The sequence below is a fragment of the Muscardinus avellanarius genome (genome assembly GCF_963383645.1).
Source record: "Muscardinus avellanarius genome assembly, chromosome: 2".
Lineage (NCBI taxonomy): Eukaryota > Metazoa > Chordata > Mammalia > Rodentia > Gliridae > Muscardinus > Muscardinus avellanarius.
The window spans coordinates 156,693,830-156,714,315 of record NC_137787.1 but is presented as its reverse complement, the minus strand read 5'-3'; the positions used below and the strand labels follow the sequence as shown (position 1 = coordinate 156,714,315).

Here is a 20,486-nt window from a genome sequence, read left to right as displayed (position 1 = left end):
CTACCAAGTTTATCTTCTTTTTAGATATTTACGTTGGAAACCAGCAATGAGAAAATAAAAAGAAAATTTCTTGTCTCTCAAGAAAATAATATATCCAATTGCATAACAAGAAAAGCATTATCTTATTGTTGAATTTGCCATTCAAACATAGTATCTTGAAAAGATATTTCATCCTACTTCAGTCTTCCATAATACACATGAATTAAAATGCAAAAATAAATAATTTTCTTCAGCCAAGATCACATGCTTTTATTGTTATTTATTTATTTATTATTTATTTTATTGTGCTGGGGATTGAACATAGAGGCATTCTACCTCTGAGCTACACTCCACCCCTTATTTTAAAAAATATCTTATTTTGAAACAGGACCTCACTAAGTTTCTAAGTCTGGCTTTGAACCTGAGATCCTCCTGTCACAGCTTCCTAAGTACTGGGATTACAAGTGTGCACCACCACACATGGCTGCTTATTTCTTTTTTAGGTTAAATTTTTGTAGTAAGTGTTTTTTTTTTTTTTAAATGATACCATGCTGAGACTGTCTCCCCAAATTATTTTTCTTATTAATGTCAGAAATTCAAAATTTCTGTGCCACATATTTTCCATGAGAACAGTATAAACCAAAATAAGCATTTGGTCAAGATGAAAGTTTTATTTATTTTTTTAAAAGTCTGATTGGTGTTGGGGATTAAACCCAGGGCTTTGCACATACTAAGCATGAGCTCTACCACTGAGCTATACCCCTATCCTCCAAGATCAATGTTTTAACACAGGGAACACACAAAGGAAGACTGAGGGATTTAAGTTAATTAGGAACTGTTTGCATTGTAGTATTTGAAATGAATAAAGAATAGTTACCTTAGGGCTATGGTTTATATTTTTAAGCAGCATATTATTTTTCAAAAGGAAATTTCCATAGAAGCATGATATATAAAATAATACAAAAGAAACTTCAGAAAGGTTAGGAAGATCAAGAGCCCCCACCTGACAGTACCTTCATTCACTTGCCCTGCCTTATCTGCACTAGCCCTTGCTAGATCCTTTCCTCCTCCCACAGCCTCAAAGGCAGCCCTGAGAAACTGTAGTCCTGCAGTCCTCACTCAGACAACCACAGCCCTAGAGCAGTCAAGGAGTTGACAGCCCTTGCTTCATTTTAAAACTTTCCGCTAAGCAATTTGGAAGACCTCAGGAAGCTAAGAGGAATACTCAGCTTCCATTTAATTTTATAAGACATTAATTATCAGCATAATGAGCTTATTTTTAAAAGTGTATTCTCAATCTAAACAATGCAAAGTTCCTGTACTCCTTACACTTACTTTGACTCTGTTTAAATAGTCATGAGCACCAACTGAATAACCAGGTCTTGCATACTCCAGAAAAATGCCCAGAGTCAAAAAGTAGCTCTTCTGTGATACTACAAACAGTGGGCCAGGGCTGTTTACTTAATGATCTTGTATTAAGCACAAACAAAAGCCAATAATAAAGGAAAAGACTGCTACATTGGCTTGTTCAGATAATTCAGAAGTCAATTAGCATTAGACTTTTGCTCTAGGCAGACTGCCACACATACAGAAAAAAAATTTCTTTTAGGACAACAGAATTTTAACCTATGAAAAAAATCTAGAGAAGATGGAGGTTCTAAGATTCTAGGTTCCAAAATTTAGCAAAAATGCCACATAAGACATAAATGTGATTTCTAAATTATTTGAACACATTAAAATAAGAAAAAATAAGTAGGTCAATTTTAGTAACACTCATTTAACATAATATACTTAAAATATTATCTCAACATGTAATCTATATAAAATCATTGAGATAATTTTCCTTTTTTTTAAACCAAGTCTTCTAAATTTGGTGTATACTTAGACCACATCTCAATTTGGCTTTGGTGAATTTCAAGGGCTCAACAGCCACCACTGGTTTGAAAAACTGAGTCACTTAGGGAAAAAATACAGCATGAATAACAGCCATTGCAGAACAAATAACTGAAGTAAGGAATTGAGAGCAATTTCTAACAAATTGTGAGTAGTCTTGCTATTGAGTTACTTTCTCGCATAATATATATTAAAAGCTGTAATAGAAAAACTGATTATGTTTAAATATTCAAATGTATTAGCATAATGAAAAAAGGACTGTTACCAAAGATGACAAAAGTATTTCCTCCCAAAAACATATTAAGAAATGAGGTTGTTGTTCACTATCATGAGATGCCTTAGACTGGTTCCATAATTTCCTGAATTTTTGTTATCTTTCTTTCCCAGCAACTCATTTTAAAACTCTGGCATGCAAACTGCTAGATCAATAGCATATAGCCCCCAAATTACATTTCAATAAGTAATTATATTTTTAATCTAATTTATGAAGATATACTATGAAATATTTCCTTTCTTAAAAAAGTTAAAAAAAATTAAGCAATAAAAAATAAACTAAATTATCCAGGTTGTTTAGTCCTTTGTTTTCTTACAGGTCTTTTATGCTTTTAAAATTATAGTTATTTCAGAGATTATAATCATTTCTAATATTAGAAGACAGTAAATAGAAGAACGGGAATTAGAAATAGCATTTATGAGAAAAAGTTTGTTGGAAAAGCAGTATGTTATCATTCCAAATACATTGTAATTGAAAGCTGTTTCAAAGATCCCATTTTTTTCTATGTATATTACTATGAAATATCAGTAACTGAACTTACACATTCAACATGAAGCACATCTTTATTTGGAAACCACTCTACAAGGTCCAACTTTACCTTTTCATTTTAGTTCCGAGCCCGGGGAGGTTGGTAAAACTGTTGGGTTGGCCGAGTGGATCGTCTTGGCTGGCCATCACCTCCTCTACGGAACTCAAGAGTTTGGTCATAGGTGCCTTCTTCTTCCTATTTGTAAAGAGTAATTTTTTCAACATGTTCAAAGTTGCTCCAACTTTCCTAAGTACACCTTATGGTCCCACATTTTAATATGCCCTCTTAAGCTGCCCTGGGATTTGCATCTGTCAACTCTGACAACAGAGGGAGGCAAGGGGAAGGGGAAAGAAAAAGGCAGGGACATTGTTAAAATTCTTTGGTTCTTGGTAATAGAAGAATGTAGTTTATAGTGGTAAGATAAGAAAAGGAAACTATTTCCAAATAATAGCATGATTGTCTCATTGAACGACTTGATACAATGAGGTGAAACACATACAAGACCAAATATTATAATAACAATTTTCTTGAATAGTTGGGAGTCTAAATATTTTTAAGTATTTATCATGGAAAGGAGTCTTGGAAAAATATGAAGAAAGGGTTGAAGAGCCAGAGAACATTCACCAACTGCCTGTCCTCACTTGATGAAATCTCCAATATCGTTAAGAACCTTACATCTAGAGACAGAGAAAAATAATGAATTGGAATAGGGAGAAGATATACAATTTACATATAAAGAAAGCTTCATGCAAGATAGAGGGTTCACCACAAGTAAAACTCAAACTGTTTTGTCATTTTCTTTCTTACTGAGGGGGTAGATGATGTACTAGCTCAAGGAATAGCGTGGGGGAAATTAGGATAAGCAGATTAAACAGCAGAGTATAGTTAATTATAATATTTGAAAAAGACTCAAAAGCAACAAAATATAGCCAAAGACACACTGGTTTCTTACTGAGTGCTGCCACCCTGTTATTTTCATGTTTCTGAATTAATTCAGCTATAAAATATGTGCCCTGTTAGAGATGGAAAAAATTGGCTCTCAGTTTTGTTTATGAAAGAGATAGCATCTATTTCCCAATGTAGAGAGTTTAAATTGCAACTGAATTATCAGAGCACAATAATTTGCATGATTTTGGAATTTTTTTTCGTTCTTTCACTTTCACTGTATCTCTGCATCTCTTTTCTCAAAAAATTGTTTTCCTTTGACCATTAGTAATGTAAAAAACTTATATAAAATGCTGAGTTTTCTTTTTTATGTCTTTACTGATCCAACTATTGCAATTTTACCTAATGGAAACAAAAAGATCTAAGATAATTTGATTAATTCCTATTATCCAGAAATGATATCTAATATTTGACATGAACATGATCCTCATTATTAGGCATGCCTCGCAGTACTCTTAAGAAAAAAATAAAAACCTGTTATTTCCACTACATATATATATACATACATATATACATATATATATATATATATATATATATATATATATATATATATATATGGTATTGAAGTACATGAAAGCTTTGTAATTTTGCCCTAATACTTCTAAGACAAATTCGGTTTTGAATTCAAACACTATTTAAATCTTTAAGTCTCAATCTCCAGGTAAAAGAAATAAGGCAATAGCAAAAAAATTAATGATCATCCTCAAAGGACTATCATCCCAGAAATTGAAAGAGAAATTGAAAATAATCTGACAATACATCTGATATAATAGCCACCTTTTAGAGACAAACTTCCAGATGAATTCTCCTCACCCTATACCCCTTTCGTTAACAATCTGAAAATGGTTAGAAGTGTCAGATATCTTAACTGTAATTTAGCAAAGCAATAAAAATACAGAACGAAAAATATGAATGTATTCAGGAGAGTTATTTTTATTATTCTGGTCACCATTCTGAATGATGATTGCCAAATATTATAGTTAAATTTGAAAAGAAGCTATTTAATTTTACGAGAAACAACAACATTTACAGCTTTGCATATTAACTGAAAAGGATGAAAATGTATGTTACTGTAGGAAATGAAGTAATTATTTCAGGAATTAGAATGGAAGGTTATTTTTTTCCATACCCAGCTTCAGAATCTGCTGGAAAACATCTAAAAATCTGTACTTTGCCAATAAAATGCACTGTTAAAGATAGGATACTGCATTTACTGAGTGAGTGAGCTGGGTTTATATAATAAAAATGACAGTGCTATTTGAAAAGCTGTCTCTTCTGTGTTTAAAAGATTCACAGAGTGTACTAACCAGAGCCAATTAAATAGTTTTATAGAGATGACCAACCATGAGATTTCTTTTGCATAATGTGATGTCTTTACAATCTTTTTAAAAAAGTAGAAGTCCCCCAAAATAAAAATGATTTTGACAGTTTTTTTTTTTTAATGATTGTCAAAGGTACAATCTTTGCTTTTTACTTTTTTTTTCTTTTTTAACTTTTAAATTCCTTCTGGAGAGCAGCAGAGGGCAAATATGGTTATTCACAACAACAATTTCTTAGTGCATAGCCAGTAATTTTTAGCACCAAATGGGTACCTCTTTCTACTTGATATATATAGCACACAGCTCAATTTAATAGATTAGTTTATTCGAAGCTGATTTTGAATAAAAATTGTATGTTCTTTCTCTTCTAGCCTATCTTCTTCCTTTACAGTTCAGTACTCCATACCAGACTAAAAACTAAAAAAAATTTAAAAATTTAAAAAATTCATAGTTCTAAAACATGTTTTTAAAATATTTGATACTATGTTAGAGCTGCCATACTCCAAAAAGGACATTTAGTCCATCTGTCTAGATTTGACGAACCAACCTGTAAACACAAGACCATGAAGTAATTTTTCCAAGTCACAGAACACATTAGAAGAAGAACCCAGGCTAGGGCCACTTTGTTTCTGACCCTTAAGCAATGTCTTTATAGGGTTATAATAACTTCCATAAAATGGAACTGTCCAAAGTCATCTTCACCTTGGCCATGTTATCAGAAAAAAAAAAAAAAACTGGTTTTAAAAACGTAAATGAAGCTGGGCATGGTGGTGCACGCTTGGAATCCCCACGCTTGGGAGGTGGAGATAGGAGGATCACGTAGGTTCGAAGCCAGCCTCACTGGCTTTAAGAAACCCTGTTTCCAAATAAAAATAATAGGTCTGGGAGTGTAGTCTGGAGGTATAAGGGTCCCATCCCCAGTACCACCAAAAAAAAAAAAAAAAGTAAATTAATAATATTCAAAATGAACCCTCTTTTCATGCCAATATTGAATGCTGTATTGCTCATTTTTCATGAAAAGACACAAAACTACAAAAAACACCATAACATCAAGCATAAATAAAGTGGTATTGTGAAGCATAAAAAAAAAACAATGCAAAAATTAGATAGGTACACAATCTCATTGTTAAAATACATTTCACAGGTCACAACTACATCTTTCCTGCATACCATTTAGTCTCATTAGTTGCACTGTAACTCAACTGACACAAAAAAACTACATATTCTCCATTTATAAATGAGCTGTGTTATGAAAGTTCATTGTAAATTGGTCACTTGGAACCTAGAATATATTCCAGTTAAGTAGAAGGTAAGAAACACACATAATAGGCTATTTGTTCCAAAAATATTCAGGTGCTGTGCAGCTAAGCACACAAACAAGTATTCTACTGGGAGACAGGATAGCTCAGTGGTAGAGGCCTTGCTTAGCACACATGAGATTTGGGTTTGATCACCAAAACTACAAACAAAACAAAACAAGCAAACAACAACAACAACAAAAAGCAAAGGAGTGCTCTCCTGAGAGCAGAGGTCCTCAACTGGGAGCTATTTTGTTACTAAGGGGACATGAGGCAACATCTAGAGGGAGTTGAGATTGCATCTAGTAGGTATTGGACAGAGATGCTGGTAAACATACTACAATGCACAAGATGGCCCATAGCACAAAGAATTAGCCAGTCCTAATGCAAACACTACTGAGGTTGAGAAACTCCAGGCCAGGCAAATAAAACTTGGTGCTCCTAAGGAAGTCCCAGGGTAACCTGAAAAAGAATTCTAAAATTCAGAAAGTTTGGGTTTGTATCCCCATATGCTTTGTTTGTTTGTTTGTTTAACACTTCTTTCTCTGCCTTTGCCCTAAGTCCTAAATCCAACTCTCTGTGGAACTTTTTGGAGGGAATGGAGGAATCTATTTGCTGATAATACCTATTATTTTCCTCTTTTAGCTACAAGTTATTTATCATCCCAATAAATCAATTTATATTAAATTACCATTCCTTCAGGATTTTTCTACATTCATAACGATAAGCTCACAAGAGGAAGTAGGAATGACAATTCTATTTAAAAAAAAAAAAAAAAAAGACTTAGAGCCCGGCATGGTGGCTCACGCTAGTAATCGAGAACTTGGGAAGCTGAGACAGGAGGATTGCAGGTTTGAGGCCAGCCTCAGCTACTTTGTGAGGCCCTCTGCAACTTTGTGAGACCCTATTTCAAAATAATGAACAAAAAATTTGGAGTAAGGGTGTAGCTCAGAGGTAGAATGCCCCTAGGTTCAATCACTAGTACCTAACAAAACAACAGACTTAGAAAATGTGCATAGTACTCACAAAACATAAGCCAGTGTATAAAATTAAATGTCCCCTCAACAAGTATCTTTAAAATTTAGGATATTTTGAACCATCAAATGCTAATTAGTATGCATCTCCTTCAGTTATATACTACTTTGTGAATTTTCAGGTCATATTTTGCTTGCCTGATTAGCTATATTATGAAAATATAACTAATTCTAGCATAAAACCCATGCAAACAATCATTGTAAAGACAAATCTGCTTTCCCAAAACATTATGCAATGAACTCCAAAGGTAGAACTTAAAATGTTTATCATCTATTTTTAAGTTTTGCTACTATTCCATTATATTAGAGTAGCTGAAAACTTAAAGTCAATGCTGGACCAGCTCTTACTTTCTGTGAAGATCATGAATAACCTCTGTGCCTATAAAAGAGCTGTGTAGAAGCAACACAGAATCTCAATTTGCCAAGTACCTATAAGAAATATGTTGCACCTCAGTATTAATACTTGTAATACAAAATAAATCAGGCCCCTGGCATACTAGAACTACAAATTATAAGACAAAGTTCTTATTAAGAACTGTTATTATGACTTGGAAGCTATTGTTTGCTCAAGTAATGAGTGGCACAGTCTGAGCTGGGACAGAGGTCTGACTCTCAGTCCTGGCTGCCTTTCACTATGCTTCCAAACAGTGAAAGTGAACATAGACACCGCACATTCCAGAACTGGAAGGAGAGCTGGAGATAATCTTATAAAGCAGATTTATACTTTTATTTTGGATGTAAATGCAGCACTCTTTTTTACAAATGAAACTTTATGTAAAATACTAACATAAGATAGATGGGCTCAGGTTAAAAGGTGATTTTACATGTGGGAACGGTATCTATGGCCTCCCTTTTACTTATTGTCCACAAGCTTTGAAACCCTCAAGGCACAATAGTTGAAAGATCAGCCATCTTTAATCTCTGCTATATACTGGGAACCAACTGGGTGGAATACTTGGCTAGTATTAGAAAGTGAGCCAGCCAGGTGTGGTGGCGCACGCTTATAATCCCAGCATTTGGGAGGCTGAAACCAGAGGATCGTGGTTCACGAACAGCCTTAGCTACTTAGTAAGGTCCTCTGCAATGTAGTGAGACCCTGTTTCAAAATAAAGAATAAAAAAAAAAAATAGGGCAGAGGGTGTAGTTCAGAGGCCTAATGCCCCTGAGTTTCATCCTCACACCCACAAAAAAAAAAAAAAAAAAAAAAAAAAAAAAAGAAATGACAGGAGTTAGAATGTGGGCCACCGACTCAAGTTAAGAGCCCTTTCTCCTTTGCCTTCCACCACAGAGAAAATCTCTGCTCTACTTCTGACACCCACAAATTACGTTTCATTTGATAATAAAAATTCATTTATATATACCTAGTTGAAAAAAATCTCTGGTGTCATTAACATTTGAGTAAGCTATAATATAACCAAATATAGTAAATATTATAAGACTCATTTTTTTTAGTTTTTGAAGCTTTGAGTAAAATAAAATACCACTTTGGAAAAAAACACAATGGAGTATTATCCCTTTCCCTCGGAGATGCTCTTAGATCATTTCTTTCCATATAAACTGTCTGGCAATATTTCATTTAAACTAAAATATTCTATGACAGAAAAGCAAAAAACAATAATTTAAGACAAAACATTACATGACTAACAAAACAATGTTTTCATTCCTTTATCATATAAAGGATTGTGGGACATTTCGCTAAGGTTCTGATTTTTCCTTTTTAAACTTATTTTCTAAAGTAATATTAAACTGAATTAAAATTGTTGCTGATTCTACAGGGTATCATGAAATTGTCTGAATACTTCACTTAAGAGTTTTTTCTATGCTCTGTTAACTAAAGCACCATCTGAAAAGAATTAAATTCCAATATGAAAATTTAATTTTTAAATGATGTTGAAAGCACACATAATACTGTTCATTATTGCCCTTACTTAACATCTGTAAGATTTTTCTACCCTTTAATACAAAGTAAACAAGTTAGTTTGGCAATTTAGGCACTCAAGAAAATTCAACTAACTATCAAAAGGCCTCCAACCATATTTTAAGCAGAAGAATACAGAAAAAAGGCTTCGACATCTGTGTCATATTTCAAATAAAAGCTATAGATCTTCTTCCATTAAAAATAAAATAATATATATATGTTAACTACATCTTGAAATAGGAAAGAAATGTCTATTATGTGCTTGACATATTGCATGCTGACGTCTAATCCTTGCAGTAATACTCTGAATCTCTTCATTTTATAGATTAAGAAACTAACAAAAGTGGCCATGCTTCAATAAGACCCCTTGGCTGTACAACATAAGTTCTATTACATTATATTTATATTTCTTGCTTTAAATAATTTTCCCTCTTTTTTCTAATAGTTAAATTATTCTATCATGAATTCATTTTCTTTAAATTTTTGTGCAATTGACAAAAAATTTTAAATCGCAAAAAGAAATTATATACATTTTTTTGTGTGTGTGTATAGTACTAGGGGTAGAACCCAGGGATTTTTCTTTTCTTTTCTTTTCTTTCTTTCTTTTTTTCTTTTTTTGGTGGTACTGGGGTTCCTGGAAGCCCTTCTGCCTCCAGGCTACACTCCCAGACCTATTTATTTTTGGAAACAGGGTCTCTTAAGCCAGCACAGCTGGCTTTGAACCTGCACGATCCTCCTGTCTCCGTCTCCCAAGCGCGGGGATTACAAGCGTGCACCACCACGCTCGGCTACCCAGGGATTTTTCTATCTCCAGGCTATACTTCCAGACCTATTTTATATTTTATTTGGAAACATGGTCTCGCTAAGTTGCTGAGAGCCTCACTCAGTAGCTGAGGCTGGCTTCGAACATGTGCAATCCTCCTGTCTCAGTCTCCCAAGTGCTGGGATTACGAGCGTGCGCCAGGACACCTGGCTGTAATTATATAAATTTAAGTTGTACAACTTGATGTTTTTATATATACTGTGAAATGATCACAAATCTAAATAACATATCTACCAACTTAGTTACCATTTTTTGCCTATCCCCTCTTATGGTGAGAACACTGAAGCTCTACTCTCTAAGCAAATTTTAGGTATACAATACAGTATTATTGATTTTAGTCCCCAAGCTGTACATTAAATCTCTGTAACTCATTCAGTTTGCATAAATGAAAATTTGTACCTTTATAACATCTCTCCATTCCTTCAACCCTTGCTCCTGGTAAACATCATCCTATCTTTGATTGTATGAATTTGACTTTGTCTTTATATATTAAGTGAAACCATGCAGTACCTGTCTTACTTTACTTACCATAATGTTATTAAGGCTCCACAGTTAATTGTGAATAAATGGGCTTCAACCCTGAAGGTAGTATAAGCATTATTTTATGGTCATCATCTTTGCTGAGATACTATAGTTAAGTCCAAAGAATGAACATATCACTTGAAAAATGTGTAACTCTCTAAAACTCATCATCTGTGTTAACAGTTAAATAGATTACATAATTTGCAGATGTCAGAGTAGGGGATAGTCCTGCTTTAAAAGATGTTAATCTGCTTGAAAATTTCCTTGAGAAAGACTATATTACAGCATTACAGCCACTGGCATATAAGATCTCCTTTGCCCTCTCTCTCTCTTCCTGTTGGTACCAGTGACTGAATCCAGGAGTATTCTACCACTGTACTATACCAGCCTTTTTTTTTTTTTTTTTAAATCTCTAAGTTACTTGCACTGGCCTCAAACCTGTGGTCTTCTGGTTTCTGCCTCTCAACCCTATATTTACAGGTGTGTGTCATGGGACCTGGCCAGGAGCTCTATCCCTTAAGTCAGATCTGAGTTTGTGTTTAGATTCCACCACGTCCTAAGCACATTACTCAATTTGTCTATGTATGTCTATCTCTTTCTCTCTTTTTCACATAAGAAATAATAATTACTTCCTAAGTTTATTAAGAAAATTATGTGAGATAATAAAGTGTTTAGAAAATAAGTGGTTTACACCAGGCGTGGTGGCACACACTTGTAATCTCTGTGCTTGGGAGGTGGAGACAGGAGGATCGCGCAGGTTTGAAGCCAGACTCGTTGGCTTAAGAGACCCTGTTTCCAAATAAAAAGTATAAAATATGTCTGGGAGTGTAGCCCGGAGGTAGAAGGGTTTCCAGGAACCCAAGTACCACCAAAAAAAAAAAAAGAAAAGAAAAAAGAAAAAAAAAAGTAGTTTATGTTGGCTATTATTCTGAATTACCTGAGGTTAATAAAATATGCATGCAACCTTCACTCAGATTTTGTAGGAAACCAGAAACTTAGTTCCTAGTTAATAGTATTCCTCAAATCATTTTGTGTACGTAAAGAAAGTGGAAAAGCCTTTTGCGAAAATGAAAAGGCCAATGTAAGGAAAAAGGTTCTTGCCACCTGCCTTTCTTTTACTTATTCAGAGGTTCAAAACTACACACAAAAACTATCATTCCACACTAGAAATTATTCTATTGTTACCGTTTTTTGAAGCAATAGTTTTATTCCCTTTTGTAATTACAGAGAAAAAGAATAAAAGGGAAGATATTGGCAAAGGAGCATGACTAAAGAATTAAAAAGTTACAGACACTATTTGCATAAAATTAACCATACACTTAAATTTTTAGTAAATGTCATAAAAGGAAACCAGTCAAGATATTATTTTAAAAGTAGAAGTATGGCAGCAATGGTTAATAATGGAAAATACATACCCTTCTGTATATCTGTTGATATGTTTTCAGGTCAATGTGCAAAATTTATCTTTAGAAAAGCAATGTCATTCCCAAATATGCTAGTAGAGCAAATATCTAATAAAATATATCATAGCTAAAACAGATGAATACTAATTATAAGTGGTTAACTATTTCATTTTTTATAATTTATATCATTTTATATCTTAAATTTGTAGGCTAATATAACTCACTGTAGGTTAACTAAATTCTTTCTCTGAAAGTAATAATTATTACATCATAACACTAGATTTCTTTTTGCTTTAAAACAGTCAAATGCATTTTATTTAACTGACCAACAGGGACAGATAGATATTGTATGCTACAGAGATCTGTAATATAGATTTAAGAAACTGAATTAGAAAAATACTTCATGACAAATTGATAAAACATAGGCCAGATATTTTCTTTCAAAAAGTACCCAGAGCTTTAGTATGAAGAGGAGATCTGATATAAAATGCTCAGCATATTTATAAGATATACATAAATAAAATAATTTGCTGATGTTTTTGGTCCCTTTTTCTGAGAATTAAGAAACACGACACTGGCAAAAAAGGATGGAAGTTTTAAAGTTTAAAGCAGGGAGAGCCCCAATTAATAAAGAGCATTATCACATTTAATTCCTAATCATGTTCAACTACCCACAATAACAATGTTTGCATAACAAACTGTAATTATTTCTCTTCAGTGAAACATAAAGAAAACATGTTTAGAAACCTTTTTGTCAATTATTAGGCTAGTTAATACAGTCATCATTTTAGGTAACCCTATAGGTCACTGATCTCTATAGTACAAAATTCCTCTGTCACATCATATACAAATGGTGCTCCTGTGTCCTTGGAATAATTCTGGTGTAGGGAGCTCAGATGTGCTTGGGCCACAAAGTCCACTGCTCTGTATCCTTCACTATAAGGTATAAATTGGCATTTCTGGAATTTTACCTATATTTTCCAGTTATGTCTGTTTCCTCTACCATATAAGATATTTTAAATTATTTAAAAGCAAATACAATAACTCTCCTTATTCTGTTAGTAAGAATCATTTGTCAAACATCACTACCTCCAGAATCTCCATCATCTTGATGATCCTTCTTTTATAGTTTGGTATTTAGTACTCTATATAGCCTAGTACTTTGAATAATATTCTAAGTATGGCCTGCCTAGAACACAACACTATTATGTATTTCTCATGAGGAAAGAACTTTCCTAGGCAATATATAAATTTATAAGGCAATTGCTTTAATGTTTTTATCAGTTGCTCAATCACCATTCATACTGTGCTTGCCATCCAATGCAATCTGTACAACTTGACCTCAAATATACTGTATTATATATTTGTAGAAAACCGTTTCTCAATTTAAATACAAAGTCCTAAATTTAAGTGCATTTGAAGTCTGTGCACTAATGAAAGATATTATTTTGGCACAGTATTATCATCAGTAAGTTCTAAATAACTGTAACATATCAGGTATTTCTCAAAAGGTTATTTTGGTGATTTCTTAGCCTTTATTTTGCAGTGTGTGGAAATTAAGAGGACTATCAGCTAAAGGAGCATTATCTTGATGAGTTGTTAAAATTTAGCTTAGCTTAACTGGGTGTCATAGCATGCACCTATAATCCCAGTATTTGGGAGGCTTAAACAGGAGGATTGGAGGTTCAAAGCCAGCTTCAGACATCTTGTTTACAAATATAAAAAAAAATTAGGGTAGAGGCATAGCTCCAAAGTAGAATGCCCCTCGGTTCCTCAGCATCACAAAGAAAAAAAAGTAGCCTAATCTGGAAACTAGAGCCTAGGGGAAGTTCAAAATTGATAGGAGTCTCAGTTTAAGAATGAACTATAGTAACAATGGAATGGTAGAATTAAAGGAATAGGAATTATTTATTAATTCTATGTAAAATATCTTCTATCTCCTTTAGAAATATCAGCTGACACCTCTACTTACATCTTCAGTTGTCAGAACTAAGATTAATGAAAATAAGTGTTTGAAAGGAATTTTACCAGAACAATGTATCCCATACTAAGTAAGAACTTACTACTATGCTGAATATATATATATTTTCATTAAACGCACATAAAAATTCTCAGGTTGATTTCATTTTCTTCTATTTATAAGTATAGTATCATACTCTAGAGTGTCAACAAGCATTAAACCTAAATATCAACTCTGCAGCATAGCTCTGAGCTCGCTTTTATAGTGTTCCTTGTGTGTAAAATAGAGATACTGATATTTATTTCATAGAAATTCTGTAGATATTAACTCAGTTAATATATTTCAAGAACTATATTTTGGTGCCTGGCATATGAGAAGTGTTCCAACAATAACCACAGTGATCAGAATGGACTCAGCTCACATTTTTAACCATTTGTGCTACATTTCACCTCAAAAATAAACAGAGAAGCAATATAGCATCTTGTTACTATCTCAATCTATATTTCCCTTAGTATGTTTTAAATCTGTTAATTATTCCTCAATTCCAAGGTGTTAAATATGTGAAGTTAACTTTCTTTTTTTAAAAAGAATTATTTCCAAGCATAGAAAACGTCAATTATTTTTGATGACTAGATGCCTAAAGAAAAAGGTATCACAAAGACTTCCTCCGTGAATAAGGGATGTAAATTTATTCTGTCAAATTAAGTAAAGGAAAATCAAACATTATGTGTCACACAACACAAATATATGGTTTTATTTTTATGCTTACTGAAATTTAGGAACCATCCTTTAAGCACCTATAATTCTATAACTGAAACATCTAAGATATTCAACAGAGGGTAGAGGAACTGATTATATACTCTTTGGAGAGTAATTTGCTTATCATTTATACAAAAGAAAAACAGATTAAATGTGTAATCATATTAAATGTTATATTCTTCTTGGTGCGCAAAAATGAAGTGATTCCCCTTCTGCCATTTGACCACGGCAGGAACAATGACAAAAGGACAAGTTAGAAAAATATAAAGCTTCTGTATTATAGAATCAAAGATCTCTTGTTTTTCAAACATTTTTTTGTGTATCGAACTGAAAAAGATAAAATATTTTTTATTCTAAATTCATCCATAAGATTAAAGTATTTCCCTTTGTGCAATTTAGCACCCCCCCACACACACACACATGCCACATGCAACTTGCTGATATTTTATGTTTGATTATGGTCCTGAAAATTGAACACAGGAGTATTTTATTTCCCAGACAAACCTGCAGATCTTTTTATTTTTATTTTTCTAAACAGGGTTTTGCTATGTTGCTTAGTCTCACTGAATTACTGAAGCTGGCCTCAAACTGCAGTTCTCCTGTTTCAGGCTCTCAAGTGCTAGGATTACAGGCATACGTTACCATGCCTAACTTATACAACAATTTGAAAGATTGAGGGTTATTAGTTAAATCTCAATGAGGAATAAAAAAGACTATACCAGTTAATGGTATTCTAGAAACTTATAAACTTCTCTCTACAGAATGTAACACTTATGATACAATAGTCAAATTTTACTTTCTTATTTCTAAATAAAAGTAAGATGGTCATTTGAAATCTGCATTGAAGTAAGGAGAAGTTTATGCAAAACCCAGGTTTTGACAAGAATCCTGTCAATGTTAAGCAGCAGGTATACTAACTGCAAATCTGGCTAAAAAGCTTTGTGTCAGAGCTAAAACAGAAGTTGCTGATTTATGAAGGCTGTTATAAACAATACGATTAAAAAGTATGGAGGAAAATGGTATGCATAAAGAAAAATGGAATTTTTTTATAATTTTGTAGCCAGTATTATTAGCTTCAAGGAGAATGGTTCTATCATTTTGTGAGAATGTGGATTTTACATTAGAAATAAATTTTAAAGGTCTTAATATAGAAGATCATTTTAACAGGAAAAACAAAGATAAAAAATTAGCTCTACAATAAGCATGGTGCAAAAAACAGACGTTGGATAGCCAACTCCTAAGTTTGATTAGTAGCTGCTGCTCCAAACCAAAGTCAACAAATATCACTTTCAAGAGGAGAACAGTAAGAGAAGCTGCTCTTTCCAATGCCGAACAGGAAAACTAAAGAAACAGAACCAACATTATGAATCCAGGTGCCAGGCCTTTCAATCATCCAGTGACATAACAAAATATTTATTGAGAAGTGTCTATGTTGCTCACAACAGCCCTATGAGGCTACATGTTTTTCAATGCTATTTTTCAGAGGAAAAAACATAACAGATTTGAAAAGATTACTTATCATGCTCAGGTTATGTTGGACTCTGAAGTTCATGTTCTTTCCATATATCACAATGGATTCAGGGGTTACAAGAGAAAATTAGGTTGAGCATTTAAAACATAAACAGATAAAACTCAAGTGCTTTCAATCTCACATTTTAAATATATAATATAAATATAAGAGATTATAGCTAATTAATGTAAATAAAGAGATTACAGTTAAATTAAGTGTTCAATAAAAGCATTATTATTAGTTCCCAAATGTAAAGTTCTATTTTTTATAATGCCAGGTACAGCAGTTATTTTTTTCGTTTGAGTCAAGCTATCTGACTATTTTATTCCAGTGAGTTAGAGATGAAGAACTTAACACACAATAGCAAACTAGCTCTTTTTGGCAATTTACGTTTACAAAATCATTTTAAAATTTATTGGTATTAAAAACTAATGTGATACCAAAGAGAGACGAAGAATCTCACTAATTGGCAACATGTTCGTTTTTATTTTCTTCTAATGAAGAAAGGAAGTTAGAAAGTGACCTTTTTCATATCGTCCCCTAAGACTCCGACCCGCAGGGGCTTAGAGAACGACAGACACCTCTTCAGCTGAAATATGAATTCTTCTTTAATGGATCCTTAATATGTTTCTTCTTCATGTCTCTCAATATATCTAATATGTCTGACAATGCATGCAACAAGCACAATATATATCAGCATCATAATCCCTCCTTCTATTCCCTACCAACCCCAAACTTCCACAGCTAGGGCATGCACATTTCTGACTCTCTCATAGGCAGGCTGGTGGCAGCACAAGGCTTTGCGTCACTGATCATTCTGCAGGCACGTAGCATGGCACACTGCGCATGCTCAAGGAGACATCCATATTGTGAGTCTCATGACTTGGCTGCAAGCCTAGGCGCCATCTTGAATCCACGCTGGCAACAAGCCTGGGTGCCATCTCGGTCCAGCCGAGTGGGCCCCGACATTTTCACTGAGTCAAATCCAACCAACTTATCATATACAGTAACCATGTTTATAAAATCATTAAGTTTTACCTCCCTTGGTATGAACAGACATGGAGCACTAACTCTTCTAAGAATATGACTACTGAGAATAAAGTATAATAAAGCAGTAAAATTCACCAATACAAATATTGTCGCAACAAATTATTGATATAAACTACTATACATTCCAAGACATTTATCTTTAGAAGCTTAGATAAATGCAAATAATTCTGTTTTGTATACTTAATTGTTAAGTTCATAAATAAAAAATTTGGCACCATTATTTTTGTAGCACTGGGAATTGAACCTACGGGCATTCTACCTCTGAACCACAGCCCTTTTATGCTTATTTTGAAATAGGATCTCACTAATTTGCAAAGGGCCTCACTAAGTAGTTCAGGCTGGCCACAAATCTGTGATCCACCTATCTCAATATCCCAAGTACTTGGATTACAGGTGTGCCCATGCCCAGACAAAACAATTTTTAAGTAAAGAATGTTAGTCAGTTTTATCATTTGCAAACCCACAGATATGTTTTCTGCTTAATGAATGTTATAATATTCAGTAGTCCAGTTATTAGGTAGATTTTAACCATCAAGTTTCTACTGAGACCTGTTGAAAATTTACTAAGTGGTTAACTGTTAGCTTGTGCTTAATAAACAAAGAAGAGTTGAGTCATTTGTGTATCAAATGTTTTTCTCGTAGTTACTAAAAAGACTAGATACTAAAAATGAACTGTCACAAAAATTCTTATTTTATTTGCTTTTGCTTTTTTCAATTAAAAACATAATACAATAACTATAGGAAGTTTATAAAACAATTTATATAAATACACAGGTGGTACAAGGGTTGTTTACTGCTTTAAAATAATCATTATCGCCGGGTGTGGTGGTGCACGCTTGTAATCCCCGTGCTTGGGAGGCGGAAACAGGAGGATCACGCCAGCCATGCTGGCTTAAGAGACCCTGTTTCCAAACAAAAAAATATAAAATAGGCCTGGGAGTGTAGCCAGGAAGTAGAAGGGTTTCCAGGAACCCCAGTACCACCAAATAAAATAAAATAAAATAAAATAAAATAAAATAAAATAAAATAAAATAATCACTATCTTGAAAATATTCTCATTCAAGTCTTTAAATTGTTTTTATTTACTTAAAATTTTTTCAAGGCCAGGTGTGGTGGCACATGCTTGCAATCCCAGCATTTGGGAAGCTGAGACCAGAGGACTGTGGTCTGTGGACAGCCTCAGGTACTTAGCAAGGCCCTTCACAACTGAGACCCTGTTTTAAAAATAAAAAGACATAAAAATAGGGCTAGGGGTATAGCTCGGAGGTACAATGCCCCTGGGTTCCATTCCTTGTATTGCAAAAATTTTTTTTTCAAATAATGTAATCTTCATAATGATCTCAACACAGCTATAGAATATTTCAGATAGATGCTACCTTACCATTCTCTTCCTGTCAGACATTTACATAGATTCTAGGGGTTTTTTTTTTACCATTATGATCATGCTGCAATAATAATCTCTCATCAATTGGCTTTTATCCTTTCCTATTCCCATGGGAGACATTAGTAATGAAAGGAATACTGACTTCAAATTTATGAGCCTTTTAAGTCTTGGGAAAATAAATCAAATGGATCATACCAATTTACACAGCCATTAGCAATTTATAAGAGTATCCATATCACTGCATCCTTGCCAGCATAAAAATTGTCATTTACTTTTTTTCCATTAATTGATAAATTTAAAACTGTACCTAATTGTTTCAATTTTCATTTGATTACTACCAGAGCTCAATATTTCTCTCTAATTTTTAGTTATAAAAGATGACGCTGCCACTTCAGCAAGAAACCATATTGAGCATAAGTCAATGGTTCAAGGCTAAAAAAAAAAAAAAAAAAAAAAAAAACCAAAATCTTAAATAAAATTAATCTAATCATGACATGAGTAACTGTTATTGTGCTACACGGTAATTAGGCATTAATGGCAAGCAGTTCATGTAAGTGGTTGTTATTACTATCATTTACACATAGCCAGACTAAGCACTCTTAGATTGGGGGAAGGGTTGTACCAAGTAGAGATATAGGTTATAAGCCTTCATAAGGACCCTTTAATATTGAAGCCAGATGTGATCCAGAAAGCAATTTTCTTTCTACCTCAGCTCCATGCACGTTCTATAAACTAAGCACCTAGTAAAGACAGGCAATATGAACTAAGTTTGTCTGAGAACAGGCCAATACTTACTCTACTAAGAAGATAAGATCATATCAAATATTACTCAAAGAGATAACCAAAGACACAGTCATCAAGTCCATTTCCTCTTCTATACTCCATAAGTTAAGGATCTAGGTTTCCAGTAAGACTTCCAAAAAACTTTTAATGCTAAACTATTTCTATCTCCTTTTCCACGGAGAACACGAAAGGAGTAGAGGCACATTTATATTTCAGTTTCCCAGTCAACTATACTAACAAATAGAGCAGTGAGCTGGGAAGCAGGAATTAAAGGACTTTCCTGTGCCAAAACCTTTTTTCCCCAACACTGACGAAATTTTCATGCATTCTTTGATGTTTCTAAGCATCATAATTCTGAGATTAAAGAAGGGTGACAGAGTGGGAAGGGTAAAAAGGGGTGATAGTAATCCACACTCTATAGTGAAGATTAATTTAATCAACCTGGTTCTACATCCTTAGAATACTTAACTCTGAAACATGCAGAGGGTAGGAATAATAGTTCTGGTATAGAGTGCATATAGGAAAAAGCAAAAGGCATTAAATCATTCCGGATTGCTTTTAAAATGCATAGCTGAGAAGACTAAATTACAGAAAAGAAAGGGAGGAGGCCAAGTCTATAATAACTAAAATGTATGCTCCTGTAGATTTCAGGAGGTTACAAATAACATTTATCTAGATCATATTACTTAATCCTCACAACAACCTATACTGATACTGAGACCCAGAGATGTTAAGTAACTTACCTAAAGTCACACAGGTAGTAAGTGGCAGAGCCGGGACTCGAACCCAGGTCTTCTGATTCCTCCTGTGCATTTCCAGCTCCCCTGGAGCTGAAGCAGGGGCAGAAAGGGAGGTGGAAGTAATTTGCCCAAGACCAGCTTTGCCCTCTCCCTTCTTTCAAAGGCCAAGCAGAGCAGACATTTATCTCTCTTGGTGACCCCTTTTCACCAAATCCTTTCAGGATAGATAAAGCACACAGAATCTGAAAATGTTTCTCAGCCTTGAGCCCAAGAATGGCAACCAGCAGTAAACAACATCAAAAGTGATTTTGAGCTATACTTTGCCATCTATGTATAATTCATTGGAACCTCAAAGCACAG

At 33.8% G+C, this 20,486-nt stretch overlaps 1 protein-coding gene across 1 annotated transcript in view; it reads right to left on the bottom strand.

Moving 5' to 3' along the window:
* Positions 1-2,753: 2,753 nt before the first annotated feature.
* TDRD3 (tudor domain containing 3) overlaps positions 2,754-20,486 on the bottom strand; it is a gene marked incomplete at its 3' end in the record, with an annotated part of 135,427 nt that continues 117,694 nt past the window's right edge. Inside the window, exon 13 of the mRNA XM_080719972.1 lies at positions 2,754-2,870. Coding sequence (XP_080576098.1) covers positions 2,754-2,870 — 117 coding nt within the window. The remainder of the gene's footprint in view (positions 2,871-20,486) is intronic.